The following is a 24,238-nucleotide window of genomic DNA, read 5'->3' on the forward strand; positions in this document are numbered from 1 at the left end:
TGGACTTTCCTAAAGAGCCTCATAAATTGGTCAGAAAGGGCTGAATGGACACTACGGTGTAGACAGGCCGGAAAAGAGAGGCGAGAGTCCATATCCGCTGGGACCCTCTGTTACCACGGACAGGGCAGGGCCCGCAAATAATAAATGCAAAGGAAGCAGTGGGTGAGAAGAAGTACAAAAAGAAAGTCACTAAGAATCCATACGATCAAAACGGGGCCAGGCCAAATTCGCGCAGCCTTAACAGGCTGTGGTCGCTCTCACGACATTCACCAGGCAGCCCCCGGTTGGACAAATCGGGCAGGTAGGAAGCGTCACAACGGTCACAATGTGAACCAATGCTCATGAAGGAAGGATATGGCGACAAAAGCCAAGAGCATCGACTTGTGCCCGACGACGGCGGAGACGTGAAAATGGACAAGACTTGCTATCAAAGCTATCAAAAGTGGATAACAGTTTACGACTTTTGAAAAAAAAAAAAAAAAAAACTACGAATAAACATTTGGCACACAGTAAAATCCGCTCCTGTCTGTATGTCCGAGTCACAGCTGAGTGTTTCGGACATTACAAGAGTGTGTCAAGCTGAGTGGTCGGCCCTCGGAGCAACCGGCAACGGCCGCCGTCCGCAAAAAGAAAGCAAAACGCACAAGACGGTCAGAAACAGGCAAGAACGTCGGGCTGTGGCCCGCTTCAGCTCGTCCGCTAATCCCCGAGCGTTGGGAGCTTCGGGGTCAAGGGACTCGAGCGATCTGGCAGTTTCCGCCCAAGTCCATCGTATTACTCCGACCATCTTACTCCGTACATCTTACTCCGTACTTCTCCGTGCTACTCCGTACACAAGAAAGAACGACCACCCAACCTGTGCGTGGGGTTGCATCATGCGATGGCATCGGTCGAGAGCAGCGGGCGAACTGCCTTCCATTTTTGAACGTGTCGGCTCGCCCTTCCTGCTCGTCTGGACCGTTTTGCCGCCTTGCCTTTGTGCTGTTTAGCACACTCAGACCATTCAGACACTGTCGACAAACAGGGCAAAAACCGGCTCAATGCCACCCACACCAGACGATTTGGGCTGCACCCCCTGTCCCATAAGGCGCCAGTCTCGCCGCAGATCGCTTGTCCCAACAGCCCCAGGAGCCCAGGTCCCCCCCAGCTCGTCTCCTCGTGCCAAGTCGCCGCCAACGAGTGCACCTCGGCGGCCAATCGCTGTGATTACCGCCATTGTTTGCCCAAATCCAGTTAGTCAGTCCAGCCCATCACATCTAGGCAAACATCCTTAACCGTGGTTCCAGTGGGGTTCAGTCTAAGGGGCGGCAACGTACAAGGGTTGCTCGTGGCCTTTGCTTACCGAAGGGGAGGCGATGACTCTCGAGTCTATCTTTTTTCCATCGAATGTCGCAATTACTCCTTACGAGGGACTTTACGACCAAAACAGGCTGGTGTCTTGCAAGGCTCCGGGATCATCTTGTTGCTTTACTATGGACGGCGATGTTTGATATCGCCCCGGGGTCTTCTTTCGCGGGTTTTCTGGTTTTTTTTTTCTTTTCCTCTTCTTCTTCTTTTTCTCCCCCTTTCGTTATTCTTCGTGCCCTTCTCCACGCTCGTCTGGTTTGATTCCTCAGTACGCCGTACATCGTCCGTCCTCGTTTCTCCGTTATGGGGAATTATTGTTGCTATCAATAGTGAACACCAAACCTTGTTGCTTGTTTCTGTATTTTTTTCTTGCTCCCCAGGTATGCCGCGTGGAAAATGGGGCGTGCGGTGGGGGCATGAAGGGAAACCGGGAAATAAGGGAATAAGAAATGAAGAACAAAAAAAGATTGGATGAGAGCTTCTATGATACGAGTGTCTCCATCGGGCTACATCTTATCCCTGTCAGCTTGTTAAAAACGCTTGTCTTGTTGCCGTGGGTGGACTCTACTTTTTCGACTTTGTACCGTCGGGTAGGTCGTTAGTTTTGAGGCCAAGACATCGAGTGGAAAGAGAGAAACCGAGAAAAACAGAGAATAAAATAGCCTGGGTTTTGTTTGACAGCAGTGCTGTAATTACCACACGTGCGTGACAAGGTTAGGATAGACAGAGCCGGTAGGCTGCTATCAATGGGACGCTGTTTAGCCAGTTATTCACCTGGGATCGTCGCTTTGAGGCGATTGTGACAAAGAAAAGCGACCGGACAAGACAAACCCTGAAGAACCAATGTGAAAGACAACAGAATCTAAGAATCTAGGTTCATTGCGACATGAGCACGGACACGATTAGCACGCCGCCGATTTTCTTTGACCTTGTTCGTTGACCGGTTCCTGGTTCGATGAGATGTGCATATGTTTTCGGCGTGGCTGTTCCTGGCTCCTTTGCCCAAGCCACAGCTTCCCCTGCATTTTTATATATTCCTTCTTTTTCGTCTTTTTTTTTGGTTTATCTCTATGCTTCGGCGGGAACACGGCATTTCTCTCCAGACCTTCCTCTTTTCTCTTCCTCGCTCGATCTCCAAATTCGCGTCGCGAAAGGGTGAACCCAAAAAAGGCAGCGTGGGGCCTTTTTTTTGCACTTGTTTGGTTTGTGTTGTTTATTGCTCCTGCAATCAAACCAACTTCCACGTTTCTCCCGTTTCTTCTATCTGCTATCTGATCCAACCGCGACATTCTACCATCTCGACCGCGGTTTCCCCTCGAAGTCAAATAAACTTGCGCTCCGATTACGTATGTCGACTGCCCTGCGAAGTCACGTTTTCTTTCGTTTTTCTTTTCGTTCGTCCCTCGTCTCGCTGTCTGGTAATCTCCCCTGGCTGCTCCTGTGACTGATTTTCCCCAGCTTTCTTAAACCGCTACGGACTTCTCCGTGGCACTAACAATGTAATACCACGCCCCCAATGTCGTAGATCGTCTTTGCGACGGCAACATCAGAAGTAGCAAGGAGGTTAGCGCACCGTTAGAACAACCAAGTCGTTCTCCATCACGGTCGGTAATGTCTCCTCTCTCTCTCCCTTGACCCTGGCAGAGGTCTCTTTCGTCGTCTTATTCCCCTTGGAATTTGAACAGGGTGCGGCTTGTGGGCTAACCACGCTATCTTTTCTTTGCCGACGTCCCGCCAAGGCCTCATCTCACCACTTGACAATCATCAATCCTGCTCACACCCCCCACAACCGATACAGTAGATGCGAACTTTCTAAGCATGGCCAGAAGAAATGGGGCAGAGGCTCGATAAGGAAAGGGCATCGGAGGGCTAGCCGTTTCAAGCCCCGTTCATATCCGCCTGCCATGTCCATGTCCGAAACTTTCCACGTTGGGGTGAGCTTCGTCCGAGCTGTATGAATCAGGAAATCAGCGCGTTGAAGATCATGCGGGAATGGATGGGGAACGGAGATGGGGACTCGGACGCGAAGGAATAGGGCAGACAGACAGGTACGACATACAAACTATGCACTTTGTAGTTATGCTAGCTATGCTAGCTACCGACCAGCTATTCTGTACCGACCAGCTACGTGAAAAGAAAGGAGCCATACCCACGACAACCAGGTACACCGACGAGACCGAGCAAGAAAAAATGCTGACCAAACCCATGCGGGATTTCACTCAGATCCTGTAATTACGAAGTATTCTGTTCCTAGCAAGGCATTTTCAGGCTTCTTGTTGCAGACGACCGCCATTGACCGGCGCCTAATCCGTCCAATGGAAGCCACAGGCGGAAAAGCCGAGCATTGATTAAGGAAATCCCGAACAGGTCTGACCAACGCACATTCCGATTACCAAGCCACGACCTGTACCAAGACAGGCTCCTTCGTATGCTCGGCCCTGTCGGCCATGCTCCACCGCAACGTTGCAAAGGAAGGAGAATCCATCGCAGCCTGTCGAAATGCAGTCAAGCGTCGGGTCTGGGTCCGTCTGCCTTCTTTCACCTTTACTTCACCTTGTACGTCCTGCTCCGTAGGGTCGCTCAGGCCCTGGGCTGTGGCCTCTCCAGCCACACTTGGGTCGGGCCCTCTGCCCCCAAATGCGAGGTTCAATGGCCGCTGGGGGTGGCCACGCTGGATGTGGCCTCCCCATGGGCGACCTGGGCCCCCCAATTTGCTTTACCAACAGAGGCACTGCCCTGGATGGCAAGGCTTTCTTGTCAATTTGGACCATCTGAACTTCTGCTTCTGCCAGTGGCTGATGCGAGGTATTTGTTTGTGGCGCTGACAAAGAACAAATCAAAGAGGATGACATTTTTTCAGTATATATTTTTATTTTTATTTTTATTTTTAAGAGAAATGTTTTTGTATTTTCTCATACAGGGCAGTCAGACAAAATCACGGCGGTTCCTACACAGCATGAGCTCAGTAGCTGGCTCGGACTGCGCGCGACGCAATACCCATTTTGTCGATGCAATATGCAGGGTCGCGGTATTTTGTCGTCAATTTTCTAGTCGCTTTTTTTTCGGTTTGCTTCCGCAAATAACATCCGTTGCGGAACGGAAACAATAGGTGAGAGTGAGCAAGTAGAAAATCGATAAAAAAAATACACAAAAAACTACACTGGTAAGAATCAACCAAAGAAAAACATCAAAAAAGTTCCAGGGCATCTTATTTGGCCCGGATCGATTCCGGTTCTTGGCCCTGTGCGTGCGTCCTTTTTTGTTTGTTTTATTTTGCATTGATTTGACGGCCCTGATCTCCAACCGTTAGGCAACTTCCCCGACTTCTCTACATGCAAATCCAGGCGAAACAGGCGAGAGCACATACAAAGAGTTGCGGTCAAGTTAACAGACGCCAACCCGAAGAAGAGAGCGGGGCAGTGGGGCACATAGAGCTCTCCAAATTTTGTGACTGAAAAATAAATAAATAAAAAGAATAAAATACTACAGGAGAAAAATGCATTTGGAGTCGCTCGAACTCGATTTCATGCATGCAGCACCTTGCAGCCAAGCCAGGACCGATGGGCTCTTGCCCCTCTCCCAGCTGCATACCGTGGTTTTTTTTTTGGGGGGGGGGGGTCGATTTCGCCCTGCAGGTGAAAAATAGGTTGGCGTGATGGGAAAGATGGAGATGGCTCTGGTCGTTCTCGGTTCCTTCGCAGAGGATTGGCGGACAAGAGGGCTGTCAGAATCTACAAAGTACGATGCAGTCACGGAGGGCGGTTTATCGACAGACATGACATGAACAATTCGTACATCGAGGGGCGTGCGGTCAACGTCAACGGGACAATATCGTGGAAAATTGACAGTTCCAGGAGAATAAACAACATGTCTTTTTTTATTCTTATTTTTTATTTTCTTTTGGACTGACATATCCATGCCCTCTACAACCTCTTGAAGTCATATTATTATTGCCTCCCCTTACGACGTAACAGTCTGTACATTGCCGCGTTTGGGGGCCAAAAATAAAGACCAAGGATTGCAAGATGCGCAAGAGAGCAAATTAGATCTTGATACAAAAGGCCTCGAACATCGAGAGAAAACGAGTCACCAGATCCCGCATAGCACCGCCTTCCGCCACTATTCGGCTGGTTCGGACAAGGAACAATAGAACGAAAGCACGCATGCACAGTAGTGTTGACGTTGACTTGGCCTTCACACCAACGTGGACACAACGTCGCCGAGCACACATGCCCAACGAGGCACCAAACTAGACGACCACGTTACGGTCGGCACTCACGAATACATGGCCTCTGCATCCCATTATATTGATTACCACGAGAAGGAAGCAAATCCGGGACTGCACAGGACAAAATAAATAAAAGAGTCAAAGAGCCAAGAAGTTGGGGTCCAAAACGGCAGACTGGCCTCTAACCGGGCACGAATAACACACATCTACGACACATGTCGGTACTATTTTACCGGTGCCGCAAGTGACTTGTCGGGGTACGCGATGGGAGAGAAGGGATTGGGGAAGGGGGGGGAGACAGAGTTGTCCCGCATGGTGGCTCGGTGGTATTGCGGTTGGTGGTACGTCTGTCGGTGGGTAAGAATAGAGCAAGACGGGTAAAAAGGACGGTGATGAGGTGGGCGTGAACTGGAGCTTGGGCGACAGCTGTGGTTTGCGTAGCGACGGCATGGAAAAGAAAAAAAAGAAAAAAAAAGAAACGAGTCAAAATGGGCTGTTTTGGCGGAGCGTTCTTTTCAGATACAGTGTATATTTCTCCATGTATTTGATTTCTTGGACACAGCGTCATCGCTCCGCCTCGACTGTCTGAAGGGGAGACAGCAGTGTACAACAAATGTCATACCTATAGAATACGATTTACTGGCTACGACAATGCACAGATTTCAGTGAGAAGCGTGGAGTGAAAAAATTACGTTTGCGTGGGGTGGACACACTGACGAAGTGCGAGCGGGCGAATCAGGTGCGAGTTTGTCTGGGGCACCTTTGATGACTGGTCTGTTGTTGTACCCCTGTCAGTACCATCTTTTATTTGTTCATTAATCGCCTTCATCTACGCACAGAGCTGCGATGGCCACCTTTTTCGGAAAGTTTGATCCATGGACGATAAACAATACCAGCAGAGATAACAGCCATCGGCGGCTCTAGATCTCGCGATGCAAAGAACTGCAGAGAATGCAATCACCGGGAGGATGCGATGGCTAGATGGGACATTCCCGCCACATGTGCCTTGCATCGGGAGGATGAGGGAAGGCCGATCTGGCATCGGCGCCAACGAGCAGAGCATGAATGAGGTAGAAAGGAAGCGAGAGGCAATCTGGGCTTGGGGCCTGGGCCTGGGCCGGTGCCGGGGACGGGGAGAACTTTCTGGCCTGGGAGCAGCCACACGGGACGAAAGGGAGCAATATAATGGGCGTGGACGCGAGGAAACGTTGAAGAAACGCTGAAGTACGTTGCTATTGTGGATCCGATGTCAATCAAAGTCCATTCGTACAGAATAAAGGATTTGGAATCGGAACGCAGCCAGCCGCAGACAATATGGGGACAATTACCGGTCAAGCACATACTGCGTCCTTTTGATTTCTTTTGATTTCATCGCCCGTGCGAGACAGGGCTGTGGGACGTCCATAGTGCGGGAGGAGGTGCTAGACGGCCGATTGTGCATATGTATTACTCCGTACTTACGAGGGCACCTGTTCAGCCACAGCGTGGAACGGTTTGCCAGCGCGTCTGTTGCCGTGGCCCATGGCTCGTGTCCTGTCGTTTTGCATCGCTTCGTCCACATGTCGGCCTGGATTGCCATATCTATATCTGCTGTCGTCCCGACGGCTCGTCGTGTTCGTGCCTGCTTGCTCTTGCCAGACGTTGTCCTTGTCTATATATAGAGACACTCGTTCCTTGCATTGGCTTTGTTCTTTGTTTGGATAGCCGACGGTGCAGTTCATTGATTTTTGCTTTTATTCATTGGTGCTGGCTTGTGTGCCGCTCCGCCTTTTCAAAAGTCACGAATTCCGTTACCCGCCTGCTAGTGGCGGCCTGTCCCACAGCGTACGAGGCGTTGCCTGTTGTACAAGGGACAGCAAAAGTGACAAGGACACACGAGAATGGCACTGCCAAAAGGCGGAGATTTGTCTGGTCCTCGCGTTAACAGCATGCTCGCAAGACGTCTCCACTTCCTGACCTGCCGTGCCTGGCCGTGTCCAGCCCGACCACAGCCTCTGCGGGATACTGTTGCCTTGTCTTGGCGATGCCTGCAGCAGAGGCACTCTGTCCGCTGTCCGTCCCCTGTCCTTTTTCATCTCCATCTCCATGTTCACCCTTTCTTCTTACCATCGTGGGGAGACCACAAGGACCAAGAGCAGGGCAAGACTGCAATGACTGTTGAAGTAAAACAATAAAGTCAACACGGCAATGGCCGACCCTGTAGACGCAAAGGAGTACGGTCCTAATGAGCAAAACTTCTATGGATATGCATAAATAAAAACGTCCTCCACCGTCAGTCACAGCTTCGGCCACTGCAGAGAAGTAACGTTAAGTTATCCCAGCCACAATTAAGTTTCCTGGGCAACAGTCCTTCCATAGGGAGCACTATCGAGTCGAGAGTCGCGTACGGCATACATTGCTGTAGTGCTGTGGCGCGGAGATCTACGCCGGGAAGAACAGGTGTTCCTGGCGCCTACTCCTGGAAACCGGTCGCCTACACAGCCACCCCTTCATTCAGTAATAAGGACCTTGTGTGGCTTCGCATCCACGCACATGACGTACTCTTCTCCATTCTCTTGATTTCCCTTCATTTTGTGTACTATACGTGTGTGGCTCATCGGATTATTCCGTCTATCAGGTCCAACTTTACGAAACGGCCTGCGTTCACCGTGCACATAGTTTTCTCCCCTATTTCTCTCCCCTTTTCTCGCCCTCCATCTCCTGCCATGACACTTTAGGCCATTTTCTCAAGTTGTCCTGCTGCCCGATCCATGTCCCTCCAAGGTTTGTTTTTTCTCTGGTTTATTTACGACGTATCCCCCCTGGTACTTTTCTTCTGCATCACCTGCCTTTGGCTTCACCCCGTCACCTGCAGGCACCCGTCCTGGGATGTAGCAGATCGATTGGTCGGTTTGTGAATTCAGCCCTACGATTGGTGTAGCCCGTCAGACAAGAAGCTGCTCACCCCCGCTGACTTGCTGTCCCCTGCGTCTGGAGGAACAAGCATGAAAGGCCAGAGAGCATGCTCCGTAAAACTGTACGATACGTTTTTGTTCTGGAGAGGAGCGTCCGTGGCCTGGTCTCACGCCGTGTGTGTTTACCATGTCCGTGCCCTTGTCGGTTTTCCCTTTTCGCCATCCTCTGTCCAGGAGCGTCAGCATAAGCAAGCCTGCCTCACAAGGCCAGACAAAAAAGTGTACATGAACGGAAAATTCCGCCAAAATGAGCGTGAAAATGCAACATCAATCCCACTGAAACCAAAACGAGAACGACGACGAACCATGTTGCGGCGTAGGTGGTAACGTGGAGAGACAGGCTGGCCAAGACAGGCATAGCCTGTCAGCACTAAGGTTGTCACGTCTTGAGATTCCACGGATCATTGCCCGCAGTCCACTGTCGTGACGCTTGTTCTCCTCTGTAATTACGTCGAGAAAGTCCATGCTGGAAAGGCCAAGACCACTGAAAGAACCTTTAATGCGATTGGCTGGAGCCGTGCAGAAAACCCATGAAAGTGATGACTGCACAGCACCACATCGTTTTGTCTTCCCATTTTTGCCTTTTCTTTTTTCTTTCGGTTCTCTAATCTTTCATAACCTTAATTTGTTTTGGTGGTTTCGTCTCCTCTTTTGTGGGTCGGCGGACGCGTCAGAATTCAAATCGAGGCCAATGTTTATTCTGTTCCTTTTCGTTTCGTACCTTCTAGTTTGCGGATGCTCTCTTCAGTTCCTTGGATGCCGTGATCAAACTTCGCTTCCCCAGCACCTGCGATGTCTCCACTTAGTACGACTGTTTGCGTGGTAGACGCAAGTGCATGCCCTGTCTTTGCCGCAGTTAAGTAGGATCCTTCGTACATGGTAATTATTGAGTAGGCATCGTCATTTGCGGGAATTTTGCTGCTTTACTGTCGATTGCTTGACGATCATCGATGCTATTTTGGGAATAAGATTAAGCAAGAATGCAATGGAACAAAACAGACAAAATCCATATTAAAAAAAAAAAAAAAAAAAAACAAGGACAGTCAGTTTGCATGGTCCATCGTTAGCTGGACGTACTCCACTGCTCTGATTGTTTGTAAAGTGCCTGCATGCGTTCAGTGATGACCTTGTCCAGTGCAACACCCGGGATGCACAGAAAAAAGTCATGGTAATACAGAGACGTCATGACGGCAACATGCATCGGTAGAAGAGAGTGCGTGCTTCCAGAGGATCGTGCATGGTTTGAAATCTACCTGTGACAAGTGGTGAGGAGAGGCGAAGGAGTCGGTAAAACAGGCGGAAAAAATAACACCAAACAAACAAACAGGCCGAATATCTAAATATACAACTCACTGGCCACACAACGGTGAACCTCACAGGGCTGTGAACACTCTCACTCACTCCTACTGCACCCAGTCGAATTTTGTGCGACGGTATTCTGCCGAGTCGTCGAGTTGTGGTGTTCAACTCTGGTGGGGAGACGAGAGTGGTGATGAAGAGCAGTAGAACAGCATTGTGTCTTGATATCTGGTAGAAACTGGAAGAACGGCCACAGCCTCCGGTTTTGGCACGTATCTCAACAGACTGCTTGATTGCCGTTAACGTAAAGAGGACACACGGTACGCAACTAATGTCTTGCCTTGACATCGTTTCATAGTCACGATGCTGGGCTGGTACTTTACAGAAGATGCTGTCGTCTCTGATAGAGGTGCTTTGTGTCAAGACGCGACAACAAACGAGTGGAGGAATAATAGGAGAACATGAGACTTCCTCTACCTTCCATGGACCGGCAGCTGGCATTTGGCAGTTGTGGACGCGGTCGTCTACCAAATTGCGTCTGGCCAGCTCCCATTTTCTTCCTTCACGATGACGCAACAAACCGCTGTGCAGCCATACACCTGCCCACATGTACAGGGCCGCAAAACAAAGACAGAAAAAAAAACACGTACAGGTTGCGGTTGCACGACAGATTCTGCAACTCGGTCTGCGACGGGTTGTCTCCGTTTTTCTGGCAATCTATTTTGACATTCCCATCACACACTGCCATCCGCAAAGCCACGACAGGGTCATATGCCTTCTTCTGTGACGCTTATGCTCTTCACCCACCGTGTTTCGAGTAGATCGCTTGCAGAAGGCAAACAGACGAGGCAGACTTTGACTTGGGTCGCGTGGACTGCACATTCAAAACGTGCGTGTCGTACACGGTCGACAAGTGACTAACCTGGCGATGTTTCAACGGCGTTGAGCTTGATCTACGTAAAACAGACTGGGCCAACACAGCGGCATCGTCTGATTTGTGGAGGTATACAGTTTTTTTTTCCTTGGACGCTGCAGTTTGACGTTTCCATTCTCTACTGGACGTTGGCTCTCGTCCATGTTCCTGGTTTTCGTTGTACAGGTGTGTGACGCCTTGAAAATCAAGACGAAACAAATGCCATTCAGAAGGAACACTTTCAAATGAACAACCACGTGTATAGGATTCTCTGGCAAAGGAACGAGGCCTGGTGAATGCATGTTCACTTTGGGTGTCTTGCCCTTACGATGTGTTGAATATAGAACACTGGCTGACAAACATGCTTACCAAAGGATCCACTCTTGCAAGAGGATCTACAAAATGGCACACGGAGCAAACAAGGTACGGAGCAAATGGACAGGGGACCACGTTGAAGTTTCTGACAGAGGACGGATTTGCGAGACAGTGCCGGAGTTAAGGACAGACAAAGTAAATCCATAGACGGGAGGTGAGAATCGGAGGTCGGGTATTCCACCGTCAAGGACGGCGAACATGAGATACAGGACGCAAGCAGAAAGAGGAAAAAGAAAACGAAATGACCTTGGCCCCCTGTCTGTCTCCCATAGGGCTGGGAATTGTGGACCGCCTCTGCGTCCCCTGTATTTTTAAGCGCAGTTGACGGCAGACGGACGATAGACGTATCCATGTACGATGAAATGAGGGTAAACGTGGCTGAGAACATGCCAGGAAGAGAACTGTGCTCCGTACAGAATTACTTGTAACGGAGTTTGCTCGGTGAGCTGCGCAAAGTGCGCAAAGGAATGCTAGTGCTGACGATGTCCGGCGTTTGCTTTGGTGTTCTTTTTTTTAAGCTTTGGGTTCTCATGTCCTGTTCGACTCTGTCAAGTGAAAGGATTCACGATCGACGGAGACCAAAAAAAAGGGGGGGAGGGGGGAGACATGAATAGCAATTTACCTTTCCAAGACGCTCTGTGGCTCATGCCAAGGATGCCGTGCCACACAAGTATGCCTTTTTCTAGAGGTCGTGCAAGCCAAGCAAGCCTTGTCATGCGAGGAAGACGTGAGAAACGTGCATGCTTCGAGGAACACAACAGAACGACTACGTCGCTCTTCGCAGCGTCCGGTCGTTGGCGAGGTCTCCAACGGAGTGTGGCTGACGACGTTATTTTTGTGCCCTTGTGTAAGTGCATCTCACGTACGTTTGCTTTCTAAATTTGGGCAGCCTCTGTGCGATATCCTCCGAAACGTGAGTGGATGGAAAGAAGACGACAGTGTCTCGATCACAATGTCTCGATATCACAAAGTCTCGATGCCACAAAGTTTCGAATGTTTGACCGTCAACAACACCGTTGAATAAATGGAGACCTCAACGACTGCGTCTGCAGTCGTCTCCGAGCCAAACGACCCGAACGTACGTATGGCAACACAGAATGCACAGAACAAACACCACGGGATCGTGCTTGTGCCACGGAACGGACGACGCTGCGTATCGGTATGGGGCGCACCGCGTGAGCTAACGTTGACGATCGACAGCATCCCGTCCTCCAAGAACGGGGCCTAGCAAGTCCAGTACGACGATAGCCTCGATCGCGACCTTGTTTCGTGCTGTCCATCGTCCATCCTGCGCTTAGCGTGGACTGTGGGCATTCAAAACAAAATAGGACGGTCCTGGTAATTTTAGACATGTACAGTCAGCGTGCTCGAGGAACAGGAAATCCTCCAGCAAGCGACATCAACGAGGAAGGCACCCACCGACAGCTTCTCAAACGGTCCTGCATACACGCCCCGCCCCGCTCATTGCTTTGTGCACCTGTTCCCATTTGATGAGAATGTGCCAGGCACTAGTTTTTGCTGATACCACCTTCCATCTTGTCTCTTGATGCACGGGAAAATCATGATTTGCGTGCCAAGTGTCACGTAAAACGGCCGGCGAGGGGGGGCCAGTAGGCATACAAGCAGGGGGGGGGGGGTCCTCTGGGCCGCACCGTGGTATTGGACGTCGACACAGGATCAGGATGACGGTTGGAATCCAGAGAGCCCCAGCATAGCCTAATCAAAAACCGGCCGAAACAAGGGGAGTACGGTGCAATGGGGGCGTGGCAAAACCGTCTCCTGACGATGCCAGATTGGGGTTGGCCAAGCCAGTCGAGAAGGGCCAGCGACGACACCTGATACGGGGAACCGGACGGTCGCAAAGGATGGCGTCGACGGCACTCGACCCGAGATTCCTCGAATCGAAATAACAAAAAAAGCAACGGTGGACTGCATATGACGTACGGAGGATGCAGAGAAATTAGACTTATTTTCTTATTTTCACCTCACCACTCTGGCTCAGCCCCTGAGGCAGACATGGGGGACAGACGCGAAAGGCGAGGCCCAAACGCAAGGGTCGGAGACCGGCACTGCTTGTTGATCAACAGACGGGGGGAGACGGATCATAGAACATGGCCGGGGACTGGTATCGTACAGACAGAAGACCCGTAACGCAGCCAGGGAACGGCACCATGGCAGACGCCAACAAGAGTCCATGGGAGCCAAAAAGGGGGGCAGCCGATGGAAGAGATGAGGAGCTGCACAGACAAAGGTATGTCAGCCCTACAAAACTGGAAGGAGTGCAGTCAGGCGCGTCCAGGTGCAATGCGACCGATCGCAAGTGCTTCAAAAGTAAATTGGACATCGGATGCGGGTGGGCTGGCGAGTGTGATGTTTTGCCGCACTTCGCGATCCATCGCAGGAACGACGAGGAGATAAGCCTCCATAAACATGGAAACAGGGGCAAGGATGCAAGTGCGATGCTTACAATGGCAAGCAGCACCGCAAGGAAAATGAATGTGAATGTGAATGTCTCTCGTCGGTTTGCCACCGATGACCGGATTTGCATGCTCAGATGTCCCGAAACAGCCGCCGATCAGCGTCCTCATTCATCATTCTTTGATATAGTATCGTGCTTATTGTCAACAACTTATTTTCCACAATTTATTTTCCACAATTTATCCTGGTTCTCTGCATCCATGCCATCCCTCCGCCTTCCAGCTGACCGGGACGATGCGACGTGATGAGACAACGTCTCGTGCGGTCGAGGCACAACGTCCACCCGGTAGGAATTGTCCTTCCGGAAGGAATGCAGGCAGAAGCAAAGAAGGGTAGGCTGCAAGAAACGAAAGCCTGCTGGCGTCTCGTCACACTTGCTCCGTGGTGGCCAACTCATCTCGCTGGGCATGCTTGGCACCTTTCACTTTTCCAGACTCTCCATGTCTTGTGGTGGTATTCCGCTGACGAGGACTGGATCCTTCCTCTCCTCTCGCCCCCCGTCCCCCTCCCGTCCCCCTTTATCACCGTCGTCCAAGCTCCATGCAAGAATAAGACGACCTGGGTACGTGGCCGGTGGATAGACGGCAACTTCCGTCTGAGATGCTGTCCTTGGGGGCCGCAGACTTGACTGGCCACCCGCCTGGGCCCCTTTTCAGATGGGCTGTACCAAATGTGCCGCACATGTTGGGTCCAAGCTAAGCCTCACTGTGTGTTTGAACGTATGAACGTATTGATCGTATCTCGCTCCGAAATGCCTCCTTTCGGGCATAACATTCGAGACAATGTTGAAGGGGTAGTACAGGACGACGATCTATCTTCAGGGAAGGTAAAAAACAGAGATGTGGTGTACGGAGTCGAGACAAAGGATGAGACGAGCGACACCGGGAGGTGATGGAGGATTTACGACGCCCACGTGGACCCAATGCACAAGAGCATCGGGAACGGAAATGAAATCGGCCCACGACGGGTGTCAAAACCCGGCCTCGGCTCCGGCGGTCTCGGGCTCGGCAGAGGGAGAAATGGGGAGAATGGGAGGCTTTAAGGCTAGACATTGCTAACCTTCAAGCCATAACCCCCACATCGCAGGCCGTTTTCCTTTGATCATTTGGCTATTGTTCCTGTGGTTTGATTGCTGACGGTGGAATGGCGGATTGGAATATGAGGACAATATTGATAGACAAGCAGAATCCCTATCCGTGTCCTCCGAGGCCAGAGAAAAGGCACCGAACGCGCCGAATCGCGGAGTCGCCGAGCATCCAGCCTCCAGGATACCGAACCATCAATTCATTGTAGCGAAGAGGAGAGTGGCACAAAAATGCTTCCTTATCGCAGGGCAACTTTTATTATGTGGGGGGCCACGGTGTTCTATTCAGGCAATACTGCGTGGGATCATGGGATCATGAGTCTGTATTCTTCGCCGCGACGGGCTCCCCTCTTCCGTTCCCAGATGAATTAGATCAGTGGCACGGCATGTCCGTCGCCGCGTCCGTCGCTGCCCGCCATGTACACCCGCTCGCCCGTCACCGGGTCGTGTGTGGCCCGGATCACCTGTCCGCGCCCAAACAGCGACCGCGCAAAGCGCCGCACCACGACCACCGTGTACCCGAGCCGCCGCAGTTCGTCTATGGTCGCCTCGGGCAGCCCTTCCTCGGCGTAGACCTGGCCCGACACCTCGCCGCCGGCCATCGACGCCGCCGCCGCCGCCCGGTCCGGCGACCAAAAGAAGTTGGGCGCGACACAGACACGGGGCGCATCGAGCGCCGTCTGTGGGTCCATTCCAAAGGCGTGCATGTTGAGCAGCACTTGGACGTGGCCCTGGGGCTGCATGTAGCCACCCATGACGCCGAAGACGGTGTCCAGTGTCTGCTGCTGCGGTTGCTCCCCATCACCATCACCATCACGTGTGACCATACCGGGAATGATGGTGTTGTACGCCCGCTTGCCGCCGGCATACACATTGGGGTGGTTGGCCGGCCCGAGGCGGAACATGTGCCCGCGGTTCGGCAGGGCAAAGCCGCAGCCTGGCACCACGAGACAGGACCCAAACAGGTCCGACATGCTGTTGACAAACGAGCAGCCGTTGCCGTGTTCATCGGTGACGGCCAGGTAAACCGTATCGCTGGTGGTGGGCGAGGCCGCGGTGGCTTTGCTGGCCACGAGGCAGTCAATGTCGTCGACAACCTCCGGGCCAACGGCTGCCGGCTCACCATGTAGGGGTGGCGTTGGGATGGCCCGCTCCGGGTCGAACAGGTCCGCACGCTCCGCTAGGTAGTCTGGTCGCAGCAGTCTCGTCGGATCAAAGGTCGACGCCGCGTCTTTGGTGTCTGGGTCGGCTACAAACCAGCCCGCATCGGCAAAGGCAATGCGCAGCGCGCTGACAACGACGTGCAAGTACGCGGCCGAGTTGTGCTGCATCGATCGTAGATGCGGGATCTTGCCAGTCCGCTCAAGCTCTTCGAGAATGCCAATTGTCAGCAAGGCCACAATGCCCTGCCCGTTGGGTGGGTGCTCCCAGAGTCGGAGACCGGATGCGTCCGTGCTCCTGTCGGTGGTGCCAGACGCCGCCGCTTGGATGCTCCCGAGCGGTATCGACAAGGCCTCATGGATGTCCGGCGGCAGCGACGCGTGGTATTTCAGATCCTCGAGTGTCATCATCCCGCCCGCCGCCTTGGACACCGCTACAATCGCCTCGGCCACGGGGCCCTCGTAGAAGCCGGCTTTGCCCTGCGTGGCCAGCCGCCGCATCGTCTCGGCCAAGTCCGTATTGTGAATGATCTCGCCTTCTCGCGGTGCGCGGACGCCGTGTGGGCTGCTGGAGTCCGGTTTGAGCAGCGTGTGTGGCCGGGATTCGTTTTTCGAGATGTTCGGTGTCGGTGGTGACCGTGTCCGCAGGTCTTCTTCGGCCGCTTTCCAGTAATGAGCAGACAGCTTGCTGACCGGAAAGCCCTTCTCGGCCAACCGGATCGCCGGCGCCAGCACCTCGGCCAGCGTCACGCGGCCCGAACCAAACTGCTCGACCGCATCCACCCACCCGGCTGCGCCCGCGGGGACCGTCACGGCGTGCACGGAGCTGTGCGGCAACAAAGCTGCGGCCAATTGCTCGTCGTTCTTCTTCTGGTCGGCCTCACTGTCGCGGTCGCGGCCCAACGGGAGACCGATCGATTCACATGCCATCTTGCGCGTGGCCGCCTGTGGCGTGCGCCCGGATGCATTCAGGCCGAGGACTTTGTGCGTCCTCTGCGCGTCGTAGAAGAGAGAAAACGAGTCGCCGCCGATGCCTGTCATGGGTGGGTCAACGACTGCGAGGACGGCCGAGGCCGCCACGGCTGCGTCCGCGGCATTGCCTCCGGCCTCTAAAATTGCAAGACCAGCCTGGCCCGCCAACGGACTCGTAGAAGCCACGATGCCCCGTGTACTGTGGACCACGCTGCGGCGACTCTGGAAGCGAAAGAAGAGATCGGGGTCCTCGTCGGCTGGCGTCGGCAGAGGTGGAGGTTGTGTCACCGTGTCTGTGGTAGGTGTTGGGTTGGCCATGGTGGGCGCGTCGGTCAAAGTTGTGAGAAAGGACGGGGGTTCGTTGGGCTAAGAGGCACAACGTTGGGAACGAGGTCGTTCCTTTGAATCCCTTTTGACTCCTTGCCAGGTCTACTATGTTTGGAGAATGTCTCCTGCGCAGGTGTCGACTCGCTCCGTCTTTCGGCCGCTGTACACCGCCGTTGAGGTGGACGCCAGTTGGTCGTGCGTGCAATTGGGCTACGTACAATGTTCCGGCAGATGCGCATCGCCGGCTGCCAATCGTGTTGTTGCGTGATGTGGTCACACGCACGATGACTTTTGAGTCAATTGCTCTGGTTGTCTCCGGTTTTCGCTGTGGCTGCAGGTGAGGAGAGCAGAGGATGTTTGGCCAGTGAGATTCAAGAGATTTGCCCAATGTGCGCGTTGCCGATCGACACGATACAGAGCAACAGAGCAACGTTCCAAACAAGACAAGATGTAATTTGTGGATGTGGTGTATTTTCGTCATCATTTTACAAATGACTCCTATTTTGGAGAAGAGCTCCTTTTGATGAATATGAAAGTTGCAAAATGAGAAAGTGCGACTCTCGTCTCGTTCGCAAGAAGGTCGCTGTTTTGTCTTTCCTCATTTGTCGCTGTTGGCAGCTGCACATAAACATAAAGTTGTCTCGCCAAGAATGACTCAAGGAAAGAGCGACCCGTTGTGATCGCAGCCATTGTTTTCATGTCCCTTTTCAATCTCATCCGCATCACTTTTAACTTCTCCTTTATTTCTTCAGTACATGTTCCATCCTTACGCAGCAGCACGACCTTGGATCATCAACTTGGCATCACTCACGTACAGCCTTAAAGAACGAATTTACATACGTGCGAGATGGACAAATCATATCATTCCATCAAACTGTCATAACACACGGACTAGCAAAACGAAAAGAAAGGAAAAGAGAAAGGTCCTCCGCTTCAGCAGCCTTTACCTTGACCATCAACACCACCCTTGTTACAAACCGCCTCTCGTCGCGGCCATGGCGGACGAGCTCAACCACAACGGCATCAATAGCATGGATAGTGTGATCCCGTTCACCGGCGCCAACGGTGTTGATGGAGGCGACAACAGTGGCAGCGATAAAAGCGATGCGTCCGATGTCACTGTCACCCCCGGAAGCTTGTCCTCGGGCGGCCTTCGACTTGTTGCCCGCGTGGCCAGGCCTGAGCCAAACAGTGCCGGGCCCGCCGCCAAACCAGATCAGCTCGCCAACCAATTCTACGCGGAGCGGATGTCGATGGACCATCCCGGCGACCCCCTCGACCGCTTTGCGCCGTCGCGTGGCTCCGACGACGTATTTCTCCCGCAGCCTGTTGGTGCGCACGACGCGGGATACCGCTGCCCGTATGACTTGCCAGAGTGCTGCGAACCCTTTGCCGATGGCGTCGAAGGCAGCGCCATGTTTGGTCTTTTCTTTCTTGCCTGCTTCGACGTCTACGTCACAGCCGTGCTGTTGAAGACCCGCGGGGAGCTTTTGACACTGTTTTTGATCCGGTATATCGTCCAGCCAGTCCTAGTTGCATTACTTCTCGGCATCCAGTTGCTCTTCTACTACTTCCTCTTCTACCGCGTCCTCGTCAAAGAACTCATTCCCTACAGCTTCCCCAACGAGCTCGCATGGTGCAGGAGCATGATTGCAAAAGGAAATAACATGTTCAACAGAAGAATGCCTGCGTTCACCATAGGAACGAACTGGTTCAGAAATTACAAGAACCGGTTCAGAAGAGCCCGGAATGCGGTGGTTGAAACGCCACGCAACTGGTTCAACGCAGTTTTTGCTCGACAAGGACCGGCCGCACCCGTTCATGAAGAGATAGAAATGGAGGCCATTTCTGGCTAGACTGAGTATAAGGACGAAAGTTGGAGAGGTCTTAACATTGGCTTTGTACTTTGCACAAGGTTCTCTTACTGAATTTGATAGAGTGCGACGATGGGTCGGGAACTTCCTTTTGAAAGATCACGAATCGTGCTTTTGGCCAATGCTGCAGGGAGGTTATTCGAGCTTTGAAAAGCATTTCATTAACTCAGCTTACTTGAATTCGATACGTGAAGGTTTCATTCCGTATTTTCAGTAACGTTGTCGTCAATGGCAGAACTGGTAAACATGATCGTGCAGTTGGCACAAAACTGCACTGCCTGTTATCGTCTTGTTAACCCAAACCGGCAATTGTACCCAATGAGGCAACTTGTTAGCGGAGCTGGTGGAGGAAGAAGCGCGGTCGGCTATTGGCGGGTAATGTGGGGTTCAGTGGTCGACGGGCTCGAACGACGCAAAACAACCAAAGCAATTGGGAAGGTGCCAGCGACCGTGACGCTCAGAAAAGGACGAGGACGACGAAAAAGAATAGGCGAGGTTTCTTTCAGCGTACGTTTAACACAGTCTTTCTTTCTTCGTCTCCATCCCTAATTTGAGGAACCGAATTGACTGCGCGACGTTCCATTGATTGTGTGTCGCCCTTCGACCGACTTCGGCCCATTCATAGACTGGCTCATCGTTCTTTCCTCGAGATCCCCAGCTCACTCTTTGCTCCTGCCTTCCTTCCTCGCCACCGATCTCGACGGACCTCACGACCCCTTTTCGAGCTCCCAATTGAGCCTCAGTCCGCCCGCGAGACACAAACACACACACAAACCGTCCTTTCTCTACCCCGAAGCCCTCGTCTCCCGCAACAATGGCTGCCCTGGTTGGCTCCCGCGCCTTTCTGCGGACCACCCGCTCGGTCGCTGGCCCGGCCAAACTGGCGGCTGCCTTTCGTCAGCCTACCGCCCTGACGGCCTCTTCGTCCTTTGCCGTCCGTCGGTTTGCGTCGTCCAGCAGCAGCGACGACGCGTCTCTCCGCAAGACCGCCCTCTACGACCTGCACATCCAGCACGGCGGCAAGATGGTCCCCTTTGGCGGCTTTCACATGCCCGTCCAGTACGCGGGCCTCTCCGTCAGCGCCTCCCACCACTTCACCCGCGAAAAGGCGTCCCTCTTTGACGTCGGCCACATGGTCCAGCGCCACTTTACGGGGCCCGGCGCCGCTGCGTTCCTGGAAGCCCTGACCCCGTCGGGCATTGACGCGCTCGCGGTCCACCGCAGCACGCTCAGCACGTTTTTGTGGGCCAACGCCAGCGGCGGCATCGTCGACGACACCGTCATCACGCGGCTCGGGCCGCAGCACTTTTACGTGGTCACCAACGCGGCCTGCCGCGACAAGGACGACGCCTACCTGGCGCACTGGCTCGCCGACGAGGCGCTCCAGAGCCGCCTGCCGGGCGCCGTCCAGCACGAAGAGCTGGCAGGCTGGGGCCTCGTGGCGCTGCAGGGCCCCCTGGCCAAGGACATTCTGGCCGCGCGCCTGGCCGACGGCGCGGCCGCCGACCTGCCCGGCCTGCTCTTTGGCAGTTCCGTTTTTGCGCGCCTGACGCTGGCCGACGGCGAGCTGTCGAGCCCGCTGCTCATCAGCCGCGGCGGCTACACCGGCGAGGACGGCTTTGAGATTTCCATCCCCCCGGAGGAGACGGTCGGCGTGACCGAGGCGCTGCTGGCCGCCGGCACGCCCGAGCGCCTGCAGTTTGCCGGCCTGGGCGCCCGCGACAGCCTGCGCCTCGAGGCCGGCATGTGCCTCTACGGCCACGACCTGGACGACACCACGAGCCCCGTCGAGGCCGGCCTGTCGTGGATCATTCCCAAGGCGCGCCGCAACGATTACTCCTTCAACGGCGCCGAGACCATCCTGGAGCAGCTGCGGCCCAAGTCGCAGGGCGGTGCGGGCGTGACGCGGCGGCGCGTCGGCCTGGTCGTGGACGGTGCGCCCGCGCGCGAGGGCGCAGAGATTGTCGAGGCGGGCGATTCGGGCGCCGTGGTTGGTCGTATCACGAGCGGCTGCCCGAGCCCGACGCTGGGCAAGAACATTGCCATGGGCTACATCAAGGACGGGCTGCACAAGTCCGGTACGGAAGTGGGTGTCGTGGTGCGCGGCAAGACGCGGCGCGCTGTTGTGACCAAGATGCCGTTCGTGCCGACCAAGTACTGGAAGGGCGAGTAATGGAAAAGGGGGGGGGGGGTTTACGAAAAAACGAAACGGGGTTAAAATAGGAAGCAAAAATGGGACTGCAACGCAAACGAATGCAAGGCAAATGTCTTCAACGACGATTCATGTTTCGGATAGGCATGGGTTTCTATCATGTTTGCATTGGCTTCAGATGGCGTTTTTTTAACGGTTTGTGTGATTTGATATGAGTTCAACCTTTGGAGTATACTGCAGGCACATTGGAAAGCATGTATGCATTTAGGCATGTTTTAAACAAAATGATAATTATCCTACTCAAACAGTGGTCATGGCTCGTGATCAAACACAACGTAATGCAAAGGCTATCTGTTATTGTTGTTTTATGTTACAGGGTCTCATCCTCAGCCTAGTCCGAGTCCGAGTCGTCGCTGCTCGAGAAGCCGTTAAACTCCTCCTCGGACGACTCGCCCAGCGGCTTCCCGCTCGGGCCGGGTTCCGCATCGTCGTCGTCGTCGTCGCCGCCCTCGTCCTCCTCCTCAATCTCAAACGTGGCGGACACGTCCCAGCGGTCGCCCGGTGCCTTGCGGCTGATGTACTTGACGAAGCGCAGGGTGCCGCTGTCGCGCAGCACAATGGTCATTTTGTTCCAGGCGGCCGCCTGGAAGAAGAGGATGTTGTCATCGTCGTTGTTGGACCGGTAGATGGCGGCGTCGTCGTTGGCATCGTCGTCGCCGGCCATGTACACCTCGTGGCCGCCGACATCGGCCTCTTCAGCGCCGTCCTCAGCACCGCCATTCTCTTCTTTGTGGCCATTGGACGTCGTGGACTTGCCCTCCTTTGCGGGTCTGGCCTTTGCTTTGCCCTTGCCCTTGCCCTTGCCCTCGCCACTCGCCTCCTCCTGTTCTTCCTCTTCGTTTTCTTCCTCCTCCTCCTCATCGTCATCGTCTCCATCATTGTCGCCCCAGCCTGTCGTCGGCGTCAGGCCCAGGTTCAGCTCCAGCCGCGCCTCGCCGTCGTGGCCGGTGGCCAGCGTGTAGTCCTTGCCACGGCGGAAGCGGCGGGCCGTCAGGTCAAACGACGACACGGTCGTGCTCGTGGCCATCTCGAGCCAGGTGCGGAACTGCATGCTCGGCAGCAGCACGTCCAGCAGCTCGTACCACGGGGAGTCCTTGGGTGCGTCGCCCTGCTGCAGGTATTGGAAGCGGTGCTTGTGCGGCGGACGGGCCACCTCCCAGTCGTCCTTTTCTTTGTGGCCCTTTTCGCCCTTCTCGCTGGCGTCCTTCTCGCGCTTCTCAATGTCCTCGCGCAGGCGCTCGGCAAAGCTGGCCTTGAGAATGGACGGCAGGGTAATGCTCGAGTGCTCGTCAAAGTGCTCGGCCACGCCGGTGAGCGTGTCTGGTGTCAGGTACGACGGCGCAAGGTATTGCAACAAAAACTCGAGGTCCGCTTCGTTAAACTCTTGGCTGGTACGGCTCTCTTGGCTTTCTGTATTCGCACCCGCACCACCACCAACCTCGACTGTCTTGGGCTGCGGCCGGTCGTGCTGGTCCGGGTTGCCCTGCAGCTGCATGAGGCCACTGTTCTTGGCCTGTGCCTCCTCGGCGCCCGGCACGAAGCCGTCCTCGCCGGGCTGCGGGATGTGGAACCAGCCGCTGATGGCCATGCGCACGCGGCCGCCATTGGCCTCGAGCTCTTGGGGGGTGGGCGCATGATAGACCTCCTCGACGTCGTGGAAGCTCTCGCCGGGCTGCACGGCAAAGAAGCTGAGCTGGTTCCATGCGGGCGGGATGGTCTTGACGGGGTCGGGGCCGGGCGTCTTGGCGACCTCGCCGTTCGCGCCCGTCTTCTCGGACACGGGGAACAGGCGCAGCGCGCCGCCCCACTCGCTCTGCCAGGGCGTGTCCGGGTCGGTCAGGTACAGAATGTAGCTGACCTTGCGGCTGCCAATGACGTCGTCGTGGCACAGCAGGTAGCAGCCGGGGGTGTAGACGTTGATGGCCATGTCCGTTTTGCGGCCACTCAAAGATCCGCAGCCGGTGATGTGGGAGACGTAGTGGCGGAAGGACTCGGAGTAGAGCGCGTCTCGCAGGGCGAGCAGGGACGGCAGCTTGGCCAGGGCCTCGTCGTCGAGGCCGTCGAGGTTGGCGAGGTCGCCGGACTGGTGGATCTTGTAGATGTCGGTCTCCTTGGGGGTGAAGGAGACGTTTTCGCGAATCTCGTCGCGGACGGAGCGGAGCAGCGCGTCGTCGACGAGGCCGTTGATGACGGCATGCTTGTAGGGCGCGGAGGCGGCGTACTCGGCGGTGTAGCGGTCGAGGACGGACGAGTCGAAGAGACCCTTGCGAAAGCGCTCCTTGGCGACCTCGGGAGAGATGGCTACACTGTTAGATAAACGACGCACGGTAGACGACGTGCTCTGTCGGTTGTCTCCTCAGCAAACTCACCCTTCTTGACGCGCTTGGCAGACGTCTTGCCCAAGGGGGCGTCCGCCTTTCTCTTTGTCGAGGCGGGCATTGGGTCGCCAGTGGAGTGTCGAAGTACTTGGGATGGCGATGTCGAGTCAAAGATAGTGTTGTTGAGGAAGAGAGAGACTGACCAAAACGCCGGTGACAGAAAACAAGAAAAAAAATGATTCTGCAAAATCGGCTGATCGGAGCTCAAGTAGCAACACCAGCGAAAGTATGTTGCGCTTGGAGTACAAGAGGGCCTTCTCCAGTATCAGCCGCCTTTCTCGTTCTTTCCTTTTTTCTTTTCTTTTTAAGCGGCATTTGCAGCCTTTGGTGGCTCACCGCCTTTGCCCCACCCGTCCCAGCTTTCCCTGGCGCCAGCGCTGTCTCGATGACGGCGCCGTCGTTCGCATGAGGCTGCAAGCGCCAACTGGATGGGTGCCCGGCATCTTGTTGGCTTTCTGTGGATGTCCCCGTTCCCGTTCCTGGACCCAACAGCTATATCGTCATGCGCTATCAGACAATCGACATCAAATAGACGCCCAAAATGAGACTTATTTCCAGTGGCTTCCCACAACGCCCATGTTATCTCATCTCGTTATGCAGTCGAGATGGGGACAGCAAGGGCATTGAGCAAGACATT

The 24,238-nt window shown here is 54.3% G+C and overlaps 6 protein-coding genes across 6 annotated transcripts; 3 read left to right on the forward strand and 3 right to left on the reverse strand.

The window, feature by feature from the left end:
- Nucleotides 1–1,003: 1,003 nt before the first annotated feature.
- SPSK_00965 (uncharacterized protein) lies at nucleotides 1,004–1,216 on the reverse strand (the record flags this gene model as incomplete). Its single annotated transcript, XM_016727904.1, has 1 exon — nucleotides 1,004–1,216. The coding sequence occupies one exon, from the start codon at nucleotides 1,214–1,216 to the stop codon at nucleotides 1,004–1,006; it is 213 nt and encodes a 70-aa protein (XP_016584383.1).
- Nucleotides 1,217–6,507: 5,291 nt separating this feature from the next.
- Nucleotides 6,508–6,798, forward strand: SPSK_00949 (uncharacterized protein; the record flags this gene model as incomplete). Its single annotated transcript, XM_016727890.1, has 1 exon — nucleotides 6,508–6,798. The coding sequence occupies one exon, from the start codon at nucleotides 6,508–6,510 to the stop codon at nucleotides 6,796–6,798; it is 291 nt and encodes a 96-aa protein (XP_016584384.1).
- An 8,248-nt stretch (nucleotides 6,799–15,046) lies between these two features.
- SPSK_00729 (gamma-glutamyltranspeptidase) lies at nucleotides 15,047–17,128 on the reverse strand (the record flags this gene model as incomplete). The annotated part of the gene is made up of 1 exon (XM_016727677.1): nucleotides 15,047–17,128. The coding sequence occupies one exon, from the start codon at nucleotides 17,126–17,128 to the stop codon at nucleotides 15,047–15,049; it is 2,082 nt and encodes a 693-aa protein (XP_016584385.1).
- Nucleotides 17,129–18,132: 1,004 nt separating this feature from the next.
- Nucleotides 18,133–18,993, forward strand: SPSK_00874 (uncharacterized protein; the record flags this gene model as incomplete). The annotated part of the gene is made up of 1 exon (XM_016727820.1): nucleotides 18,133–18,993. The coding sequence occupies one exon, from the start codon at nucleotides 18,133–18,135 to the stop codon at nucleotides 18,991–18,993; it is 861 nt and encodes a 286-aa protein (XP_016584386.1).
- Nucleotides 18,994–19,825: 832 nt separating this feature from the next.
- SPSK_00803 (aminomethyltransferase) lies at nucleotides 19,826–21,184 on the forward strand (the record flags this gene model as incomplete). Its single annotated transcript, XM_016727750.1, has 1 exon — nucleotides 19,826–21,184. The coding sequence occupies one exon, from the start codon at nucleotides 19,826–19,828 to the stop codon at nucleotides 21,182–21,184; it is 1,359 nt and encodes a 452-aa protein (XP_016584387.1).
- Nucleotides 21,185–21,554: 370 nt separating this feature from the next.
- On the reverse strand, nucleotides 21,555–23,662 carry SPSK_10978 (oxidoreductase; the record flags this gene model as incomplete). The annotated part of the gene is made up of 2 exons (XM_016737199.1): nucleotides 21,555–23,524; nucleotides 23,593–23,662. The coding sequence occupies 2 exons, from the start codon at nucleotides 23,660–23,662 to the stop codon at nucleotides 21,555–21,557; spliced, it is 2,040 nt and encodes a 679-aa protein (XP_016584388.1).
- Between the last annotated feature and the right edge of the window lie 576 nt (nucleotides 23,663–24,238).

The sequence above is a fragment of the Sporothrix schenckii genome (genome assembly GCF_000961545.1).
Source record: "Sporothrix schenckii 1099-18 chromosome Unknown Cont48, whole genome shotgun sequence".
Lineage (NCBI taxonomy): Eukaryota > Fungi > Ascomycota > Sordariomycetes > Ophiostomatales > Ophiostomataceae > Sporothrix > Sporothrix schenckii.